The sequence below is a fragment of the Macrobrachium nipponense genome, chromosome 7, assembly GCF_015104395.2.
Source record: "Macrobrachium nipponense isolate FS-2020 chromosome 7, ASM1510439v2, whole genome shotgun sequence".
In the NCBI taxonomy this organism is placed as follows: Eukaryota; Metazoa; Arthropoda; class Malacostraca; order Decapoda; family Palaemonidae; genus Macrobrachium; species Macrobrachium nipponense.
The window spans coordinates 111787917-111812658 of NC_061109.1; the positions used below are offsets into that span (position 1 = coordinate 111787917).

The 24742-nt window shown below is 38.7% G+C and overlaps 1 protein-coding gene across 1 annotated transcript in view; it reads right to left on the bottom strand.

Annotated features, from left to right (window-relative positions):
• Nucleotides 1-24742, bottom strand: part of LOC135217523 (AT-rich interactive domain-containing protein 4B-like) — a 137989-nt gene that overhangs the window by 1607 nt on the left and 111640 nt on the right. The window contains 3 exon segments of the mRNA XM_064253485.1: nt 4950-4987; nt 9310-9450; nt 19232-19333. Of these exon segments, the coding sequence (XP_064109555.1) occupies nt 4959-4987; nt 9310-9450; nt 19232-19333 (272 nt within the window). The 3' untranslated portion in view covers nt 4950-4958.

Consider the following 24742-nt stretch of genomic DNA (forward strand, 5'->3'; position numbering starts at 1 on the left):
TCACAGCGCAGTTACTTTTCAAGATTAAGCGTTCATTTTTGGCTCCTTTTTTTGTCATTGCCTGAAGTTTAGTATGCAACCATTAGAAATGAAAAAATATCATTATCATATATAAATAATACGATATGATAGTGCAAAAACAAAATTTCATATATAATTGTATTCAAATCATGCTGTGAGCAGAAAAGTTAAAGCTAACGAGTTACTTTTTTTTTCATTGTATTGTACACTAAATTGCGATCATTTTGGTATAGAACACATTGTAAAACGATCAAAGCCACACAGAGAAAATATTATCCCAAAATGATGCATGAATTCGTAACGTGCGGACGTAAATTTTTTTTTTTTTTTTTTTTCAAAAATTTGCCATAAATCTAAATATTATTCTAGGGACTTCCAATTTGTTTCAAAATGAAGATAAATGACTGAATATTACTATACTGTAAGATTTTTAGCTTGCAATTGCAGTTTTCGACCATTTCGGAAGAGTTAAATTTGACCAAGTGTCGAATTTTTTTTATATATTTTTTTATATGCAAATATTTCGAAAATGAGAAAAGCTACAACCTTCAATTATTTTTAGTTGTATTCTACATGAAATTGCGCAAATTTTCATATATAAAACTCTATAAAACGCCTAATATGAAACGGGGCAAATATAACGATAATGCGACGTATGCATTTCGGAGAATCCGCGCGCCGAGGGAAGGAAAGTTTTTTTTTAAATTCACCATAAATCTAAATATTGTACTAGAGACTTCCAATTTGTTTCAAAATGAAGATAAATGACTGAATATTACTAGACTGTAAGAGTTTTAGCTTACAATTGCGTTTTTTTTACTATTTCGGTAGAGTCAAAGTTGACCGAACATGGTTTTTTTTCTATTTATCGTGATTTATATGCAAATATTTTGAAAATAAGAAAAGCTACAACCTTCAATCATTTGTTGTTGTATTTTACATGAATTTGCGTACATTTTCATATATTAAACTTTATGTAAAGGCTAATTCAAACTGGTGTAAACATTACAACAATCGCACAAAACAATTTATTATTTTTTTCGGAAGAGTTACCCCACGGACGTAAGGAAATTTTTTTTTTTTTTCATAAATTCACCATAAAACTAAATATTGTGCTAGCAACTTCCAATTTGTTGCAAAACGAAGGTAAATGATTGAATATTACTAGAATATAAGAGTTTTAGCTTACAATTGCGTTTTTCGACCATTTCAGTAGAGTCAAAGTTGACCGAAGGTTGAAATTTTGGCACTTAGTTATTTATATGAAAATATTTCAAAACTGATAAAAGCTACAACCATGTGTTGTTTTTAGTTGTATTGTGCATGAAATTGCACACATTTCCAAATATAAAACTTTATGTAACGGCAAATTTAAAATGGTGCAAACATTACGACAATCGCATGAAAAAATTTATCGGAAGAGTTACTGTGCGGACGTAAGGAAAAGGTTTTTTTTCATAAATTCAACATAAATCGAAATACTGTGCTAGAGATGTCCAGTTTGTTGCAAAATGAAGGTAAATGATTGAATATTACTAAAATATAAGAGTTTTTCGACCATTTCGGTAGTCAAAGTTGACCAAAGGTTGAAATTTTGGCACTTATCGTTATTTATATAAAAATATTTCAAAACTGATAAAAGCTACAATCATGAGTATTTTTTTATTGTATTCTACATGAAATTGCGCACATTTTCATATATAATACTCCAAGTAACGGCTAATTTAAAATGGTGCAAAATTATGTCAATGTGACGAAATAATTTCTGAGATTTGTCACTGATACGTTTTAGTGCGATAAGAAAGAAATTTGCGTGCCTGCGTAACGATTGTAAACAAAACAACGCCTTGATCCGTGAGCTCCCAGCATCCCCCAAGGTGCGTGATTCAAAAGTTTTCGGCTGGTAAGCCAATAAGTATTTTTCCGCGAATTTTTAAAAAAACTTTTTTTATGTCGACGTTTAATACATCCAATCGGCACCCGGGAGAGAATTTATCTCAACATTTAATACGTCCAATCTGCGTAAGAGGGTTAATAAACGTGTGAAAATGAAAAAGCTCAATGTTCATTACAATGAAATAACTAATCCATCAAATTATTTATTGCACTCAAAGTAACTGCCCCTATAATAAAATAATAAAGAAAATATTAAAAATATTAAATTTCATTTAATAAACTCGTGAAAATAAAATTTCTCAAGTAACTCGTGAAAATAAAATTTCTCAAGTGTTCATTACAATAAAATAACTAATCCTTTAACTGATTATAACACTCATATTCAAGTAACTGCCCTTGTAATAAAATAATAAATAAAATAACCAAAATACTATTTTTTTATGCAGAGCTAATCTGACTTTTAATATGTGTATGAAGCTTAAAGAGTTTACACTTTTATCACTTCAGCAAGTTCACAGTTTTGAGATGAAAAGTCCTGCAGATGAAAATGCTCTTACTTCAACAGATTGTCAATGGTAACAATTCTAAAGCAGTTGTTATTTTCATTATTTTTGCTATCTTTTCTCCAGTTGCTTCAAATATTTCATATGTTTTTGGCTATGCTCTTGGCTGGGTTTTCTTTAGTTGTTTTTTTTTTTTTTTTTTTTTTTTTTTTTTTAAGTACAGGCGGCCCTTGGATAGCAACAGGGGTTCTGTTCCTCGCGGCCGATGTTAAGCGATTTTCGTGCTAAGTGATTTTAAAGCCTCCGCCACACACCTCCTTTCAGAATACTAGACCAGTTAACAGCCAGTCAAACGGCGCTGTAATTCCCACAATGGTGCAATAAGTAAAATTATATTTATGCAGTATAGTACATACTATGGAATTTACTGTACAGTACAGTGGTGCCTCGAGATACGAAATTAATCCGTTCTGAGGCGGCCTTCGTATCATAAATTTTTTGTATCTTGGACCGCATTTTACATGTAAAATGCCTAATCCGTTCCAAGCCCTACAAAAACTCCCCAGTAAATTATATTTCCAGGCTTACAACACATGTTCTAGGGTTACGACGCCGATCCGACGGAAGAAATATGACTCCAAAAAGGCAAAATACTGTAGATACTTGAGTAATATTCCACTGCATGTAATGTTCAACCCCCTTTTTACTGCATATATCAGGACTTTAGCATATGCCCTTAGCAATAAGCCTAGCCTATGTTAGCGGTTGCTACTGTAGCCTAGTCTATGATTCTGACATCTAAACCAAGAAGCTAAAAGCTTAGAATATGCCAATAAAATGTATAAATAATCAGTATGTACTCATTTCAAATAATTATTAATTAATAATTAACTATAATAAACAAACAAACAAAAACAAAAAAACTTCCAATCGTTTGTTTACATTCAGCTCTTACGAGTAACGAACGAACGCCAAGCAATCACTTTTCCTTGGACACAGTAAGCCATAAATTTTCATTAGTATCTCTCTTCAACTAATGAAACTACCAAACAGTATAATAACCATTCATTTCTATTCTTTATTCTATCTTTACCTAATGGAGATACCGAGTTACTGACAGCTATAATGAAACGTTTACGTAACGTAATATTAAAACAAAAGAAGAATTCTAAAAAATACGTATTTGTTGGCTTCGATGATAGAAGTCTGATTTATTTTATATTTTATGATATCTAATTCACAATTTTTTTTATTAAATGTATTGCATGTACTCATTTCAAATAATTATTAAGTAACCATTGACTATAATAAACAAACTAACAAAAAAAGTTTCAAATCATCTGTTTACATCCAGCACTTACGAGTACCGAACGATCGCCAAGCAATCACTTTTCCTAGTACACAGTAAGCCATAAATTTTCATTATCTCTCTTCAACTACTGAAACTACCAAACAGTATAATAACCATTCATTTCTATTCTTTATTCTATCTTTACCTAATGTTTTTTTTTTTATTAAAAGTATTGCATGAATAAGTTTTTCAATTTACAGCATCCTTTTACCAATAGAATACATAAAGCACAAGGGGTAGATGCTGACCAATAGGAGAGCAGGATCTTATGGGGTGACTAGCATCAGGAACCAATGGGAGAGCGGGAGGTTGGTAGCGAGTTTACTCAGTTGGCGGGGCGCTAGTTTTAAAATTGTTCTTGGTGGTCCTGGGCGAATCTCGGGACTTTACAGCAACAACCTTTCGTAACTTTAGCAATTTTCATATGGAGCTGTAAAATTTTTCGTATTTGCTTTCGTATCTCGAGTTTTTCGTAAGTTGAGCCTTTCGTATGTCGAGGTACCACTGTATATTATAGTAGTATAAAATACTTTAAAGTGAAAAGCCTAGCTGTAATGTTCAAGTTATAATAATTCGTCTTGCGATAATCCGATTTAATGAGAGATTAAATTACAATAGCCTAACTTTATCCCATCTTCTAATTACATTAGTTAAAAAACAGCAAAAGAGAATGATGAAAGTACGGTTTTAATGTTATACTAGTTGCGTAAACGTGTACAGCCATGAACAACCAAACAAGAAACAACTTTTTTTTCTAAGTACAACCGAATTGGATAAAAACATTAGTTTGGCTTGTATTTCAATCATTGTACTAGAGTACACTATTACCGTAGTTGTTATAAATGATGTTATGTAGAATAAGACTGAGATATCTTAATGTAATAACTTTATTCGCTATAGATCAAAGATCAATCGGAAAATATACAGTTAAATTTATAGCTGAAGGTGCGAAAACTGTTCAAGCTGCTAATGATCATTATCATTCATCAGCAACAAGGATAAAACTCCAGTTAATGTATGCCATCAAACAACCGTAAATAAAATTGAAATAAAATAATTTTTATGAAAACTATTGTGCTTGAAAGAACACATTTTACTGTTGGTTTCACGCCAATACAAGATAAATAATGTAAAGTTTGTATTACAATGATATAAAGGAAAATTGGGAACAGACTCACATCATTTTTTTACTCAATAAACATCCCGCCAACATAATCTGTTAATGAAAACAAAAATTAGTTCACAATCACAATGAGATATATTCAAGTCATATTTCCACCTGAAAAAAGTAGTATAAGGAAAAATAACCTTGTCTCATATAAGTCAAGTACCTAGAGATTCGTTTATGCTTACTAGAAACAAGAAAATTTGCTCAGAATTGCATTAAATATGGCGAAACAAATCGTATTCGCCACAAGTCGATTTCCAAACTAAAACATTGCCCATTCCACGGAATACTAGCTTAGATTTACCGTAGTATTTTATAATACAATAATTTGAGAATACATACAATATTATTGGATAAAGTGAAGTAATGTATAACTTTTTAAAAGATTTATCGAAAAGATGCATATTTACTTTTTCTTCTGTGCTTATCTTAATTTTCGTCACTATGCCAACTACATAGCAACAGTATCTTGAGCTCGTACAGTCATACCTCAGTTATATTGTGTACTTATATACCATGGAAAAACAAACAATTGCAGTGTTGCAAAATTGAATGTATACATGAGTTTTGTCTTTTAAAATGAATTTATGCAACAATTGTAAATATAATTTGTTATAAAAACTTAATTCAATTATATAAATTAAAATTCTATTATTCAGGCACGACTGAACAAACTATTGTCTCATCATGTGAAGGGCTGTTACAAAGACTTCAAATGGACATGCATACCGCCACTGTATCATATTTACGTACAAAAATGAAAAAAATACCTTGTAACACATTTTTCATACACATTTTCAACATAAGAGCATGAAAACTTATAACAAAAAGGTGAAGTTTCATTAACAAAATGAGTTATAATTAGCTCCCAAATTAATAAAATATAACTACATTAAGTCTTTGTAAATGCATTTTTCGGAACAGCGGCGGACAAGAACAAACATGAAAAAACATCCTCTGATAACGTGGATGGCAGTTGAAAAAGCTGCCTTAATTTGTATCATATCTATGTAGAAAAATAAAATACCCTATACCTAATATATTTTCATTAGCGTTTTAAACAAAAACGTGAACATTTATAAAATTGACGCATTGAACACTAAATCTGCACTTTTTTTAACTATATTTTCGGAAGAGCAGCAGGCGGCAGCTCACAAGAACGAACATGAAAAAACATCCTATTTGATAACGTGAAGGCCAGTTTCAAAAGCTGCCTTTGTATTATATTTCTGTGAAGAAATAAAAATACCCTATTTGTAATACATTTTCATACACATTTTAAACATGAAAGCATGAACATTTATAAAATCGACACATCGATCGTTAAATTTGCACTTTTTTTAACTATTTTCGGAAGAGCGGCAGGCGGCAGCTCACAAGAATGAACATGAAAAAACATCCTCTTTGATATGGTGAAGGGCAGTTTCAAAAGCTACCTTTGTATCATATTTCTGTGCAGAAATAAAAATACCCTATACCTGATACACTTTCATACACATTTTAAACATAAAAGCATGAACATTTATAAATCGTCACATCCATAGCTAAATTTGCACTCATTTAACTAGATATTTTCGGCATAGAACATTGAGAGTTATTACATAGGTATTTTACCCTAATACCTATGTAATAACTCTCAATAAAATTTTCTAATATCATTTGCATAACCTTTATGGTCTGAACGGTATTTATACAAATGTATGTACTCGTTAGGCATAACAGCGCTAGCGGCGCTGTTAACCAAAAATTGTGCTGTAAAAATACCTCATTTTTTTAATTAATATTTTTTTATGACAGCCATAAAACCAATTCACTGCTAAGAGATTGCGCCGTTAAACATGGGCCGCCTGTACTATTAAACTTTGTTTCTCTTCTTATTGAATTTTCTCATTTCAGAGCAAGCAGTATGCTTGGACAGTTTGTGAATGACATATAAATTTTAACACACACACACAAAATTTCCCGGGAAGTGTAATAAAATCACAGGAATTTTCCAGGACAAAGTTGATGGGATCCCAAGAAACGATCACTAGTTAGTATTCATACAATTCTCAGCATTAGCAGTATAGAGATTTTTTAAAATACAGTGGTACCTCGAGATACAAAAGGCTCAACTTACGAAAAACTCAAGATACGACCAATGAGAAAAATTTAACGGCTCTACATACAAAAAGTTTTCAAGATACAAAAGGTTTCTGAAAGTCCGAGATTCGCCCGGATAACAATTTTGAAACTTGCACGGCGCGCCGCCATCTTAATACTAGTAGACTCGCCACCATCCTCCTGCTCTCCCATTGGTTCCTGATGCTAGTCACCACCATGAAATCCTTCTCTCCTATTGGACAGCATCCCTCCCATCATGCATCTTATACGTATACGTGGTGGCGTACCTATCTCGGCCTCTTCGTACCAACATCTTTATCGTACGCACACGGCATTAGTTCGGTCTAACGATTTCGTATAGTAACGTAAATTCGTTAGTGATTTCGTTGCAGTACTATTATCGTGTTGTGCGAAAACTTTATTGTGTTACTTATACGTAAATTACGTACAAGATAACGTAGTCATGGGTCCCAAGAAAGTTGAAATTCACGGAAAGAAGCGCATGCTCTCTTTGGAGACAAAGATGGAGATCATCAAGAAGTACGAAGCTGGTATGCGATTGAGTGTGATCGCAAAGGAATACGGCCGTAATCTGTCGACAATAGGCACCATCCTTAAACAGAAGGATGCCATCAAAGCAGCTACATCGTCGAAGGGCATCACTATTTTGTCCAGCAAGATGGAACGGCTGCTCCTCGTCTGGATAAAAGACAAAGAAATAGCTGGCGATACGGTAACAGAAACAGCAATCGCCCACAAGGCCAGCGCTATTTTCGGCGATTTGATTGCGCAGGCGGAAGACGACGGCGCAGGCGGAAAACGACGGAGGGGAAGGGACTTCAACGCAAACCCCAGAGTTCAAGGCTTCGCATGGCTGGTTCGAGAAATTCCGTAAACGGTGGTGCATCATGGGGAGGCTGCCAGCTCGGACACGAAAGCGGCCGAAGCATTTAAGAAAACTTTTGACGAGATGATGACCAAGGAAGGCTACAGTTCTCAGCAAGTCTTCAATTGTGATGAGACTGGCCTTTTTTGGAAAAAAAATGCCTCGTCGGACGTACATCACGGAGGAAGAGAAGAAGCTACCCGGGCATAAGCCTATGAAAGACAGGCTTAAGCTTGCACTTTGTTCAAACGCCAGTGGGGATTGCAAGGTGAAGAAGCCCCTACTGGTGTATCATTCCCAGACTTCTCGAGCCTTCAAGGCCCACAAAATGCTGAAGGAGAAGCTTCCAGTGATGTGGAGGGCTAATGCAAAAGCCTGGGTAACGAGACTTTTGTTCACGGAGTGGGTAAATCTGTGATTCGGCCCGACAGTGAAGAAATTTTTGGAAGAGAAGCGCCTCCCCCTGAAATGTCCGCTGTCATATATTCCAATATTTATATATAACAATGATCTTTTTTTTTCATTTCTGATGGTTGCATACTAAACTTCAGGCAATGACAAAAAAAAAGGAGCCAAAAATGAACTCTTAATCTTGAAAACTAAGCGTGCTGTGGTTAAAAAAAAAAAAAGCTTTTTTTCCACTTCGGCACTCACTCCCGAACACCGCCAGCATACAGGAGACACTTTCGGAAATACCGGCTTGGTGTTTAAGGGTTAAAATTTGCCTAAGTTAAACACAATGTTGGAGACACGGATTACAACTTCTTTGTTAGGATGATAATTTTTTACATCATTCCACATTAAAAACATGTGCTTAATCCCTGAAGTAAGCACGTTATGTATGCCGATTCGTTTTCAAAATTTTCCAAACTAGCTTCTGATGGCCTTATATTCACAAACAGCAGCACTTGTTGTATGTATTTTCTCACTGAGATTGGCATGCAACTTCTTCCAACACTTTGCTATGAGTGCTTTCTTGAATTCTATTTTGTTTCTCACCTTTTTTTACTGAAGGGCTACCGATTGGAACTGTTTTGTTCCCCATGATGGCTTATTTACCAGTTGCACTCAAGTAAAAAAGTACAAAAAAAAAAAAAGCAGAATGGGTCACAAAAGAAGATGGGATACTTTGTTTGGGCACTTGATATGGGGGGAAAGGTCACATGCCGGGCCCCAGATGGAGCATTTCCAAAACCCGTGACAAAGTTTCTTAGAAAAAAAGTTTGTGAAAACCAAAACATATTAAAAAAGAGGTGGACAAAAACCACAGTTTAACTGTATAGTTACTGTACTATTTTTTATTGCATAAACAAGAAAACGAGGAATCTCATCAGTTCACAGTCTTTACTTGAAATAACCTGAGCAACAAAATAAAACTTACTTTCACGTTCCTTTCGGCGTAGCTTCTTCCTTCTGCGTTCCACAGATGCCAGTTCTGTTTTAACTTGCATGTAAGTTCTTTTCAATTCCTGAATTCTGGACTGCAGCACTGCAATTCTCTTTGAAGCATCAAGATCAGGGTCTGAAAATTAAAGTCTATTTATGAGTATTTCAGTCTATACATAATATAATTTGAATAAAATTAAAAAATACAATATGAATAAACACCCGATTGAAAATGTAACCGGACATCATTACAAAATAGTCTTTTTTAATTATAAGCGTTCATTCCAATAAGGAATTACATACATGCCTCCACCACGGTCTCCAATGATCCGTGCTAACCATTTGCAAAAGAAAAGACCACAAAAAAATCTGCCAAATCACTCAAGTTTCATCTGAGGTTGGAAGGTTGTAGAAAACTTTAATTTTAATTATTTTATGCACTTCAATTTGCTTGTTGCAACCCACCTATCACATTAACATCTGAATGGTTATTTAGGTGGAAAACACTGTCCAATGGCAGTCCTAGAGTGTTGGTCAAGGACTGGAGAATTACCGAAATACCTTAGAACTCTAAATATGTCAGGGACCAAGGCTCTTAAAAACTCCAATGTAAAAGACGGGCTTATAGAAAAATGAATAATGCACTTTCATACACATCTATGATGTCGTTTTACCTTTGTATCAAATTTGACTTGAATCCCTTTAATAGCATATGTTTAGTTACAATGACAAGACAGGACAGGCACACTGCAATGTTATCTACTAACACTACAGACAAATTAAAAAAAAATAATTTGTATATTTCATAGCTAAGAAAGCTGAGGTCATAACAATAGGATCATTTTCAAGCACCTACCTGGAACAGGTTAAACAATCAAGAGTTTGTAAAGCAAGAAATCTGTGAAATCTGGCAATGCGTGCGCATATTGGGTGAAAGCTGGTCAAAGACCGTGCAACCCACACCATCACGGTAGCCTTTCCCAACCCAGGATGCTATAAGATGACAGAGGGTCAGCCAGAGGTAGGTAATAAAATCTTATGACCTCTGGTTTGTTACCTATGAAAAATACAAATTGTTTTTTAAAAATGTCATTTGTTCAACCGCAAAACAAACCTTCAGTCTTAACAATAAGATAGACTTATACTTGGTGGGAGGTATAGACAACCTAAACTGGCTAGGGGATATCCCACCAGCCCACCTCCAAGAAATAGATAAAACGATATCCAACAACTAAGCTAACTGGGTTTTATACAATAATATTTGAGCAGATTCATTGCATTACGGAACTAAAGAAAACTTCTGCCTGGTCAATAACAAACCAAATAAACCAGAGATTCGTTATCACTCCTCACTCCCCCTTACTAGAGAGCGGAGTATTTGCTACTGAATATAGGGTTTGATTATTTGATAACACAGCCCAAACAAACCACCAGTATGACTACCCTACTCACCTGTATCAGACCAGTCCAGCGAATGACGTGTCTATTCCTCAACCGGCCCGTAGGAAGAAGAAACGATTAAAAGAAAGAGACCAGCCAACTCACTCATTCTCTCTTCCACACAATCATAGAGTTCTGAATGCTGGTACTTGGTTACGTCAGTCAATGTTCACCTCTTTTTATCTTAAGGATGTTGCCCACAGGTCTATTGTGTAACTTATCTTTGCCCCTCACCAGGCAAATTTGTATCTACAAATTTGCCTGGTGAGGGGCAAAGATAAGTTACACAATCTTTTGGGCAGCCACCACAGGACTCGAGGAAAAACTGTCCATAGACCTGTGGGCAACATCCTTAAGATAAAAAGAGGTGAACATTGACTGACGTAATCAAGTACCAGCATTCAGAACTCTATGAACATCCAAATATGCCTGCCTGATAGCCTCGCATATCCAGAAATATTGTATTCCTGGAAACCTCTTTCTTAGAATGACCTGTGCTAACAAAAAGCCCACGACACTGTGGTCTGAGATGTCGCATCCTCTTCAGATAGCAATGCAGGGCCCTGACAGGATACAACAAGAGCTTCTGAGAATCACCGCCCAAAGTTACCCAAAGATGGAATGGAAAAGGAGGCAAATCTATCATCTTGTACTGAGGGATTCTGGATCTTAGCCATGAATTCCAGGACAAATTCGAAGGACACTGACCCCAACCCCTGGTATGTTTCACATCATACCTCAGACCATGAAGCTCCCCTACTCTCTTTGAAGAGGCCAAGGCCAGGAGGAAAACTGTCTTCAGTGTCAAGTTCCTGTCTGATGTACGACGTAAAGGCTCATAGGGAGCTTTAGTGAAACTCCTTACCAAGGAAACATCCCAAGTTGGAGGCCTAAGCTCTCTTGGAGAACAGGACTGCTCAAAGACTTTGAACAACGGGGTGTCTTTGTGACTATTATAAAGGATTAGTTTATCCAGACCTCTAGGCCTAACAACAGCTTTTCTTGGGCCAGTTTTCAGGAATTGATCCTGGAAAAAAAAAAAAAAACTATATTTAGGAAACCGGTTTTACTTAGGAACATCATGATCCTATTTAATACAAAATCTTTGCCTTCAGCAAGAATGCCTTACAATGTCGTATTTTGTAAATATGTTTCTTTAATGGTTCCAAATTGGACAATCGACTAAATGTTAGAGTCATTGGGTCTGGATGTGGATTTGACATCAAATGACCGTGTGAAATCTAGTATGGCCTATAGGTAGTCTTGTTAATAACACTTTTCACTCTTTCTTTCTGAGATGACGACATCCATGAATTAACTTTGCTTTTTATATTTCTCAGTTTGTTTGTAGTTGGCATTGATGTGAAATGTTTCCCAGTCTTGATATATTAAGAGGCTGAATTGAGGTTATCCAGTCTGATACTGGGGCATGTGTCATTGTTGGTGGAATAGTGCAAGCTAATTTGGCAGCTGTATCTCCTTTTTCGTTCAATTCCCACATGCTAGAATCCAACATATTTTTATTAACAGTCTCAACTGAACAAGTTGGTATACTTTTATTTGGATTTCTTGTACAAGATGATTTGTAGACTTGTACTTGTTTATAGCATCAATAGCACTTTGTGAGTCACTAAAAATTACGGTGGAAATTGCTCTCTTCTCAGGTATTGTCTACTGCTATTCGTATGGCTGCAAGTTCAGCTGTGCATACTGATGTTATTGGGGGAAGAATGCTGAAGCTCCCACTCCAGTGTTGCTCTTTAATCCATCTGTATAGATCATAAGTTTATCTCCCTTCCTTCTAATGTGTGCCAACGCATGTTGGTGGTACAGGGAGAATTCCCAAGATGAAGAGATGTAAACACCTCTAAAACATAACACTAAACTCAGGGCTCCTCTATAGCCCCTAATAGCAGAGATGAATAAGCCTTTCTCATCCCTGAGGAAGACTAAAAAGTCTGCTATGGGTTGAACAGAGGTTTCAAGTGGAGAGAAACCCTGTCTACGACACCAATCACAGTAGATTGCCCATTTACCTTAGGTAAACTGCAGAGGCAGATTTCCTGAGATTGCTGGACAAATGCTCTGCTGACTTCTGAGATAAAACTTTCACTCGGAGGAGATACTTGATAGTCACCAACCGTGAAGAAACAGGGATTCTACTGACTGATGAAATCTTTCTACATGTGGCTGGCAAAGGAGATAGCGCCAAGGGGGAATGAATCTCCCTCAGAACCTCCAACATCATCGACAGCAGATTGGGAAACTATTCCACTTGCGGCCACATAGGAGCCACCAATGTCATCCTGAGATTTTGAGAACTCATCATCCTATTCAGCACTTGGAGGATCAAACAAAATGGAGGGAAGGCAAACACTTCCAGGTTGTCCCAGGGAAGTTGAAAAGCATCCTCTGTTAACACCAGAGGATCCGGAACCATTAAAATAGGCACTATGATGAAAGGCAAAGAAACTAATCCTTTTGACCAAACTTCACTATATGCACCATTCCTTTTTATACTTATATTCATAATAAATGTAAGTGTATGAATACTTATATTTATAATAAATGTAAGTGCATGACATAGGTGAAGGTATAAGGGGTGGTGCAGGGAAGCTCATTAAAACTTTTACATCCATTACATACTGTAGGCTCCTTTCAACTCTTTTTGTATTACTCTACAGAAAAATATTCACTATATGAAGAAATCAAATTAATGTAGGCCTCTATATTCTTTTTGCTGTAATTAGCTTTAATAAGAGCTTTGTTTTCCTTGAAATATAAAATTATTTACCATACATACATAAATTACACTAGTGTTACAACCTTCAGATCATTACATTTTTATACATAAAACAAATATGGAATTTTTATAATAAAATAAATATTAATAATACTTTACCTGTATAATTCATCTAGCTCTAAATCCCCAAAAACCGCACCAAATTTACCACATTGGCAACCCTGTTACCTCCTATTCTGCCTGCCAGTTGGCAACACTGCCGTTGACAGTTACAAAACCTTCCCTTGAAAATCAGTTGTGATAGGCAGATCATGGGGTAAGATGGGTGGGACTAGATAAATTATACCAGTAAGTATTATTAATATTAATTTTATTATAAAAATTCTATATTAATAAACACTACCTTAATGTAATTTTATCTAACCCGATTAACCACATTGAAAAGGAGGGAGGGAATCTGAATAAAATTTCCTTTTTGGGCAGAATAGGAACCAACCTAATCCAATTAATGGAAAAGGAAGAAAAAGAAAAATTAATAATAGGACATAAAACAACAACAAAATATATATCATATGCCAAGTTAAAAACTCGGCCCAAAGTCTAAGATACCAAGAACTCAAAATCTACTACCGAACTGCGGTAGTAAAGGACAAGTCAAGACGAACGACGACATTGCGGGCAGCAAGGCTGCACCCTGATGACTTCATCAAGCACTAGCACCTCCAACGACACCTGCTCTCTCACAAATGTCTGGCGCCTAGAGAGAGGAGCGGGTATTGGGAACTCTTTCCAGAAGGACAAGTGGCTGGACTGCCTGGGCGATTCAAAGCTAAGCAAACATTGGGGGTGTATCAACGCAACCCAACGTTGCCAGCAGCAATATCGGCTCATGAGCAACTCCTGATTTTGTCAACAAGAAACTCAGAGTTACTAAATGTCACCTGATCTCGTGTAAGTGTCTGACTCCGAAAAAACAGGAGACAAAAAGTAGATGGTGAACGAGTCACCAGATGACAGTAGACGATCCATCAACTACTTCCCTGTCCAGAAAGACAATGGAAGAAGCGTGGGTCATCAGGACAGGCGAACCAGTGGCTAGTCCTAAGTCAGCATTGACATTGGGATAAGTGTAGTCGCCAGTGCCGACACAACCCAGTGGCTGGTCCAATGTCAGACTGACAATGGAAGCAATGCAAGTTGTCAAGCAGCCAGTCCTTATGTCATCAACAACACCTATAAATACCAAACTGCCTAATTCCCATTATAACTAAACCAAAAACTGCCCCAAAAGTTACAATGCAAAAACAAAAAATACATATACAACAAAAATAAGATACAGGTAGCAACCAAACGTGAACAGGAAGACTACCTAATTCTCCTGTGCCACCTTGGTTTCTAAGTACGAGACTGCTGTGGTGTTGTCGATGAAGATCGCTACAACCGACTCCGACAGTTGATCCTGAAATGAAAGAAGGCCCAGGTACACTACCCTTAGTTCCTTCCAATTTATTGACATGATCCTCTCTTTCACTGAACAAAGGCCCGAAGCGGCTTCAGAGCCCAGGTGCACAGCCCAACCTGGATCCGAGGCGTCTGACCAAAACAATAGGTCTGGCAGAACTGAAAGAAGAGACGTCCGACTTGAGGCAGTGAACTTGCATCCACCAACGGAGATCCTTCTGACATTGTGGATAGGAGGCAACTATTGTGTTCTCGGACACAAAATCCCATGACTGGCAAAGTGTCGACTAAAGGGACCTCATTCTGAGATGACCTCCGGGAACCAGTTGGATGAGGGATGACAAATGGCCCAGGAGGGTCCTCCAAAGAGAAACTGGCTGCATTATGGAGGATAGAAATTCTTTGGCCAGACTTAGAAGCCTGTCTATTTGTTTCTGAGAGGGAGAAGCGCTCAAAATCTGGGAATTCAAAACATTCCCCAGATAGTTGACACGGATGCCTAACTCAACACAAAGAGACAGAACTATCTGCCTCTACCGGAGACATTTCTCTAGAGAGTCGGCCTGGACTAGCCAATCGTCCAGATACCAAAACATCCTTACATTTAACCAATGCAGAATAGCTGAAATAGGAGCCATCACCTGATAAAAGACCTGTGAGCAGTGATGAGGCAGAAAGAAAGGGTCTTGAACTGGAAAACTCCCGAGTCTGTGAAAACCCGAAGGTAAGGTCTGCTCTTCAGATGGATGGGGATTTGCAGATAAGCATCCTGCAGATTGATGGAAATCATCCAGTCCCCCTTCCTAATGGATGAAAGAAGTCTGAACTGTCTCCATCCGGAACTTGGACTTTAGAATGAACTTGTTCAAGACTGAAAGATCTATGATGGGGCACCAGGCATCTGAGGACTTCAGAACTAGAAACACCCGTGAGTAAAACCCGGGAGGAGGAGAAGCTCGCTCTATGGCATCCTTCTCTAAGAGGGCCGAAACCTCCTCCAAGGCTTGACCCCTGATTGAGTGAGGGGAATAACTGCTGAACTCGAGAGGATGATTGGAAAGTGGAGGTCTCGAAACAAGAGGGATCTCGTAACCTACCTTCAGGACCTCCACCACCCAAACATCCAATGCTCTCCTGCCAAGCTGACCAATGGCGAGAGAGACAAGCTCCTACTGTGGTCTCCAGAGGAGGTAATGACTCCTACTTCCGAAAATTCTTATGCACAGACAAGGAAGAAGAAGGACCTCCTGGAGGTTGAGCTCTTCCTCTGCCCTTGGATCCACGCCAAGAACCTCTACCGTGTTTCAAAGGGTGGGTGCTGGAGGAGGAAGCCAAGGCGCCAGAACCCTGAGATGTACTCGGGAAAAACGAGCCAGAAGAAGGAGGAGGTTGTTGGGCTGGAGCAGAAGAGCAAGTCTAGCACTGAACTTACGCTTACTCCTTGAAGAAACGGGAGGAAAACCAGAGGAAAAAGATCTTGATAAGACCCAGTGAGCTTGGGAAGAGGCATCACCTTGATGTTCCTACAAAACCTCAAAGCACAAACAAATCAAAAAGGGAATTGCCGATAGGAGAAAAGGAAAATAAATGGTTTCTCTGAATCTCTGAGACAGAAGAGGGTAACTGTGACAAATACAGGTTACACCTTAGAGAAACAAGAAAGGCCTGCATAGAAGCAGCAAGCTCATTTTGATGTACAAAAGCAATCGAAATAGACAAGCAAAATTTCTCAAAAACAGGAGCATCGGGAGGAACAAACCCAAAGTCCTTGAAATACATTAAAAGACCTCCAAGGACCCACATATTGAAGGATTGAGCCTCTTGTAAGGAGCTCATAACAGACTCCATGGTAAAAAGTCTTCAATCGAGACTGAGACCAAAGCCTTGGAAAGCAAAGGTTGACCCGTAAGTCGGACAAAATCAGGATTTGGTTTGGGGGTTCAGGAGAATTATATATCATCCGCCACCTGATAAACTCCTTTCTGGTGTTGTAGAAGAGAAGAGAGCTTCCTCATCCCCCGACCACCTTGGAAAGTTTAGTGGTGACGTCCACCCTCACTCTCATGAACCTCTGAGCAAAGGGAAAATGTAAATATTCCTCCGACCGGGAAGGACCGTCAAGAAAAATCCCTTCTATAATACAGAGAGGCGGAGGCTGCTTCTGCTCTTTACGCCTCGCCTGAGGAAAAAACTCAAACTAAATAAAGTTTCTTGAACTTGACATCATGACCGCAGTTCAACGAAATATCAACATCACACGAATCCACATCATCATCATCATCATCAGATTTTAACTGAGAAACTTCCCCCGAACTAACATCCTGACGACTAGCTGTCTTAGGTCTAAGACTAATCCCCCTTCTCCTAAATAAGCGCCTCTTTGGCACTGTTACGGGACTAACAGGGGACACATTGGGTAAAGAATCGTCAGGCACCTATCCAGACCAGATCCCCCCTAGGCCTTCATTATGACGGGGTTCACAAGCCGGGGTATCTGTCGCACCGTTACCCATGGTGCTGTCGACAGGTACCTGATGAGGAGCTGAAAATGAATCTAAAAGTGTGTTAAGACATCCTAGTAAAAGCTACTTCAAAATTTTCTGACAGCTTGCTAAACTTGGCTGAAATGTCTCTATCTATATATAGTATGCTGTAATGTTTCAAATTTCTTCTTCCAACTAGTTTCCATCACCAAAAACTTTGAATCAAAATCAAAGCATCAATTAATTCGGAATCAGAATCACACGAATACCGAAACTGAAGAACCAGAACCATGGGCGCACAAGTCAAGGAAATCATTAGATACAGGTTTAGCTACCGATTTCTTTTTCTTCTTAACTAATCTTTTACGCTGCAAGATTCTCTGATGTTTAATATACGCCGTCACGTCTTCATCAGACCAAGACTTACAGAAGTTGCAACGAGAAGTCAATTTACAAACCTGTCCACTACAAGAGTTACAAAGGTCATGGGGTTCATACTCCCTGCTACTCATCCTTGTCCCACAAGTCGGGCCTTAACTCGAATCCTCTTGGCTATCCATTGGACTGTTGGACAGGTCACGTAATTCCGGGTCACACAAAAGTTCATCGAACAAAATATATACCACAACAGAAACAAAAGCTAATTAATTAATTTCATGGATATAATACGTAAATGGTAAATAACATACAGCCGCATTAACAATTAATGAGAGCTTTCAAGGCACAAAAGGTTTCGAAATTTATGGAGAGTGGCCGTGATGTAAACAACATAGGCGCTCATTAATAACTGATTTACAAGGGAAAGTTTTGTAACTGTCAACGGCAGTGTTGCCAACTGGCAGGCAGAATAGGAGGTAACAGGGTTGCCAATGTGGTAAATTTTGGTGCGGTTTTTGGGGATTTAGGGCTAGATAAATTGTATTAAGGTTATGTTTATTAATATCACAGTTTTATGTATGCCATTTTCTGGATTATACATTACACCTTCTAGTATGAGGCACTAAGATCATACAAAATATGGCAAATTTTTAATAAATTTGTATTTTTCATGACTAACAAAACTGAGGCCTTAACATTAAGTCATCTAGTGCCAGCTGGAAACCGGTAGCTAATAAAATCATGTATGCAAGTAACTATTATCATCTGCACTTTTCCCAGAGTTACATGGGATCTTCCACAACCCCCTCAGCAACTCATGACCATACCACCTTTACCGCCTTTAAGAGAGGATGCGTTTATCTGGACATAAATTATGCAGTAATGATGTACATAATCAGAAGTCTTCAAGACTTTACAACCTGGATGATCTAAGTAACCCGTTGTTTTATCATTTCTAAGCATATTCTATAACCATCATTAATGTCCTCGTTTCTTAAATTAGTATGATCTGTAACAAAATCAAATGTACACTACATTAAACCATGAATATGGATAACCAACAGTTTGGATACTGAGAAAAGTCAGTCTCTTCAATCTGTCTAAATTTACTGTTGAACAAATGATTTCATCGATTTAACCTGTATTTTACTAAACATCACTGCTTTTGGTTCTCTCTTTTTACACTTGGGTACAAAAAAAAAACTGAGGCATAGCTTCTGGACAACTACCTTAAAACATAAAAAACTAGGAGCAAATTTCAAATCAAATATTAAAAACAGTTGCTATGAATTCTAAGCAACTTATAACTTATCAGAGGACAAATCTTCAGTTGTCAAGATTAAAGAAATTCCAGGAGAGAAATAATATGCATGCCACAACATAAAAATGTTTAGTGCTTTTGGGAAACCTACCTAATTCCTGACAAAAATTATATCTTGAACGACGAGCTGCACTGCATGCCAGAGATAAGGCTGATAGGCCACTTGTTTCTGGATCATCATCTACTGGGAGACCTAAAGCAAGAATAAAGTCAAGACATTCAAACATCATAATTTTTATCCTGTTCTACATATATTGAGTATGCATTTTGAGAAAAATAAATTCTTATAATTTGTTATCAGACTAATTTGCTAGGTGCAAGACGAGAGGAAAATAATGCTGGTATAAGAAACAAATGAGGAAAGTTAGCAATGAGCATTAAATCAAGAAGGGGGAAGTAAACTTTACTAGTACACCTACACTCATAAGCAGGAATACTAATTCTATCATGTTAAGTCTATTTATGGAAAAAGAAACCCATAAAATTACAAAATACTGAGTATAACTTGTTTACTTGTAAGTATTTACATAGTATTTTACTCAACACTTGAGTATTTTCAGGCCCTATCTGTGGCCCTTTCTCAAGAAAAATGGCCACAGATAAGGCTTGAAAGTACAGTGGTACCTTGATCTACGAGTTTAATTCATTCTGTGGCTGAGCTCATAGCTCAATTTGCTTGCACATCAAATCAATTTTCCCCAGTGAAAATACTTAAAATGCCTTTAATTCGTTCCAACCCTCAAAATGGCATCCCATTTTCTATGAAAATGGGATGCCATTTTCTATTGAAAACAGCAGAAGAGAACGGTGAAAGTATTGCTTTAACGTTATATTCGTTCCGTAAATGTGTACAGCCAAGAACAACCTAACGAAATTTTTTTTTTTTTTTTTTTTTTGATAAGTCCAACCGAATTGGGTAACAACAACATTCGTTTTGCTTGTATTTCAACCATCGTACAATAGTAAACAATTCTTAACTTTATTTGCTATAGATTAAAGATCAACAATGAAATATGCTGTTCCATTTAAAACTTAGTTGTAGCTGAATCTGAGAAATCTGTTCGAGATGCTAATGACTACTATCGTGCATCGACTCCTAGGATAAAACTTGTGTAAACTTATGAGATAAAATTATTTTAATCAAAACTACTGGGCTTGAAAGAACACATTTTACTGCTGGTTTCATACCGATAAAAGAAAAATAATGTAAAGCTCGTATACGAAGAAATAAAGTGAAAACAGCAAACGGAATCACAATTTTTTCAATCATAATCTGTTAACGAAAAAAAAAAATCTTGTTCACAATCACGAGACATATTCAGGTCATATTTAGACTTAAACAAAAAAGTACCTTGTCTCATATGAGTAAAGTATCCAGATACTTATGTAAGAAAATTCGCTCAGAATCGAGTTAAATATGGCGAAACAAACTCGTATTCGCCATCAGCTGATTTCCAAACCAAAACACTGACCGCTATGTTAGTAGTATTTTATAATACAATATGAGAATACATACAATACTATTAGATACAGTGAAGTTATGTAAAATGTTTTAAAAGATTTATGGAAAAGATGCATATTTACTTTATCTTCTTTTCTCATCTTAATTTTAGTCACTACACCAGCTACATAACAACGGCATCTGGAGCTCGTACATCAATATCTTGCTCGTGTAACAAAGCAAAAAATCGACCAAATAACGAATCATACCTCGGAAAAATACCAAATTTGTAACTAATTTGTATTTTTCATAACTAACAAACTTTCGGTCTTAACATTAGGATTTACTAGCGCCAAGCTGGAAACCGGTAGAATTAAAATTACACTTGTGAGATCCAGGGACTAATGGCATCTATACCAGGTCACGGGGCATGTATACCCAGAATGCCCACGGCTACCTGTGACCCATCAGTTATTTTCCTACCGCCTTTAAGATAAGACGGGTTACTGTCTATCTCATTTAAAGCCGGTTTTTCAGTTTGCCCATTCTTTATCCATTTCATTTTTTATTTTTCATTCCTTTTCTTTCTCCAAGTGTGATCAGTGTGTGGTAAGAGTGTATACGTGGTATGATGGAGAATTTTGCCTCAACATCGGGATCGTCTACCGCTTCGAAGAGGAGACAAAGGAAATGCCCAGGAGTCAGTGGCTTTCCATGTTCTAGGTTCCTAACTTCGGTGTCGACGGATCCTCATCCAACGTGTAGTAGGTGCAGGGAAAACGTATGTACGGTTACTAATCCGTGTTCTGTTTGTCGCGGTTGGTCGGTGGAACAGTGGAAGAAGTTCTATGGGAAAAGCCAATACAAAAGGAAGGGGGTGACGCCATCTTTGGATGACCAATCCTTACCGGCTTCTTTTGTATCGGTAATAAACCAGGCTGCTCCATATGTTTCTCCACCTGCTTTTGAATTGTCTCATACCCCTTCGGTTTTCTCCTAGCGGTTCTGTATCGGAAACGTCAGGAGGGGCCTTGGGTAATTTTATGAATAATTTGCATTCTCCTTTGTTCCCAGCAAGTAGAGGGGGAGATCCGCCATCTTTGTTCCAGGCTCCTGCTACTCAAGCGCATAGGTTAGATGGTACGTGGTCAGCGCTAGGCCTACCCGGCGTACCAACTTGGATGGTCTGCTTGCGCATTATATGACGTCACGGTTCCAGCAGGGTCCGGCAGCGCTGAATGTTCCTCATCCCCCGGGCTTGCAATTATGGGGAATTAATGCCGCGGCTTCACCATCCCACTCAGTATTTACAGCGATGCAGAACGTGGGAGGTAGTTTGGCAGCAAACGTGCGGTTGCCAGCAGAAACCTCTCAGTCTCTCCCTACGAGAGGGATGACGTCACAACATACGTCACACTCTGAGATGGCAGGCGTGATGACGTCACAGACCGATTCTCGGCCTTTTTCGCTGCACCCAGACGCTAATACGCCTTCTGACCCGTCAATGCAAACTGTAATGCAGAAATTACAGGATATAGAGGAGAGAATGAATAAGAGAGACAAAAAGAAAAAGTGTGATTCGCCTTCTTCGTCTTCTTCCTCTAGTTCGGCGTCATCGCTAAGTCCGATAACGTCACGGCGAGCGCCAGTCAAGCGTTGGAGGAGGATTCGGGAGTTCCTGGCGGATCCTCGGGCCAAGAGGATAAGAATCAATTCTTCCTCTTCTTCGGACCAAGACTGTCATTTCCAAGTCAGCAAGAAGGTCGGAAAATCAGTGGCTATTAAGCACAAGGTTGGCAGACGAAGCTGTTCGCAAGAGTCCGAACAAGCGAGAGAGGTGACGGCCGGCGAGCTAGCGGCCGAGGCGGAGTTGCCAGTTCGGATCGCAAAAACTGCGATACCTCTGGTAAAATCGACGTTGGCAGCGAAAGGTGCAGCAGAGGATGGAATGCAGGTCCCAGTTTCGCCCGTAAGGCCGTTCAAAATACGTAAGAAGGACGTTAAGGCTCCTATTAAAAGTACGAAAAATAGAGAGTTGGCAACCTCGGCGGATACGTTCGTGGAAGGCAGTGTCCGTCTGGATGGGAGGCCGAGGCCGGGCTCGCCGACGCTCGAAAACGATGCCAATGCTAATAGAGACGAACTTACCTCTGTCTTAAGGGAGCCTTCATCGTGGAGATCTAGACGAGATTCTCGCTCTAGATCCGTGAGCAGAGAAAGAGTTGAGACGTTCTCGTTCCCCTGCTGACTATCTGGGATCGAGCCAACAGCGGCCAGCAAAGATCAAAGAGACGCGGCCGTATGGGCAGGCGGCCGTGGAATTCCGGGCCGTCTGTCAGAAGATAGAGGCGAGACAACATCCCTCGTGACGGAGAGTGGTACACTAGAGCCGGAGGAAGGAGAAAACCAAGAGTTTCTGGTCTCGTATCCAGAGGTTATTGATTTGATTCGTCAATTCAATAGCCTTTCGGAGAAGACAGAAACACCGGCCAGTATGCTTCCTCTGGAATTGACATGGCGTTTGGGACTAAAGAGGGATACCAAGGTGTCGTATGAATTGCCTTGTTCGAGTCATGCGGAATCGGTCTTGCAACACGTAAACGCAAAGATTGCAGGGAGGGATAATTCCTTAAGATCTAATAGATCATTTAAATTTATTCCCCCTCCAATGATAAAACAAAGGAAATATTATACGACACCGAAGGTCCCTTTGCTGTCTAGACAAATGAACCCTAATGTTGTAAGGTTAAGGCCTGGATTAACCTTGGATCAGGTTAAAATGGAGTGCCCTTCGATGACGTACCAAGAGGCTGCTACGTTAGAAGCAACAGCTTCTTCTGTCTTTCAGGCTGCGTCCTGGTTAGACCTTTGGTCAACAGCAGTGGCGAAAATTGCATCCTCGGAAGCAACAAGGAAAGTAGTGGATGAACCATTGTTCATTAGATTACTACAGTCAGGGTCCAAGGCGATTGCGTACCTGACAAACGTAAGTGCCAATGTTTGGGCAAATATCCTGCTAATGAGGAGAGATGCAGCATTGGCTAGACTAAGCCGCAATGTGGATTTGGATTCCCTGTTTAGCAATGAGGAATGGGGATATCTTGGAATCGCAACTACTGTTGCCAGAGGTCATACTGGAAGAGGCGATAGATAGAAGAAGGATGGACACTAACGATAGGTTGGTGCAACAGGCAGTTAGGAAAACGTCTAACAGTCAAACTACTCCTTTGGAGGGAAGACAACAGCAGATGTCTCGAAAGAAGACAGTGAGACATAGCATCCCTAATAGAGTCACAAGACCCTCTTCCCCAAAGAGGATAACTCATCGGCCCTTTCACAATAGAAACAACAGAGGAAGGGGCAATAGGGGAAGAGGGAGAGGCTCAAGAAGATAGGATGGGCGCCTCCCATCACTCGGCCACACCAGTGGGGGGTTGCTGGCAAATCACTGGAAGGTGTGGCAGGAACTAGGGGCAGAGCAGTGGGTGGTGGATGTTCTCAGGATCGGGTATTTGATTCCGTTCGAGGTAACCCCGCCCCTGACAGATCAACCATTACCCCACGTCACTTATGCCCACAAATCTCAGAAGGCCACTAATCTGCAGGACGAAGTGAAGAAGATGATGGAAAAAGGAGCTGTGCAACAAGTATGCAGTCCGACAAAAGGCTTCTACAGCAGGATTTTCCTGGTACCCAAAGCCAACGGGGAGTGGAGGACAGTAATAGACCTGTCAACGCTGAATCTGTTTATAAGGAAAACCAGTTTCAAGATGGAAACTCCGAAAACGGTTCTACAAGCAGTCAGAATCGGAGACTTATGCTGACAGTCGATTTAAAGGACGCATACTTTCAGATACCAGTCCATCAGTCTTCAAGGAAATTTCTCCGCTACAGTCTTGCAGGGAAAGCTTTCGAATTCAAGGTCCTGTGCTTCGGATTGACAACGTCTCCTCTCTCGTAGTAGCCATCTTGCTTGGTGAGACGTACCCGCGTGAAGTCAGATTAATCAACAGATATCACAAGTTTAACATACGACTAGAATTTGAGAAATATCTAGAAGTGTTCGTGAACTATCGGTGATAAGATTAGTGTGAAAATAGTAGGATAAAGCGTCTTCTAAGTTAGTTTATCAAGTGTAATACTATAAAACAGAACAAGATG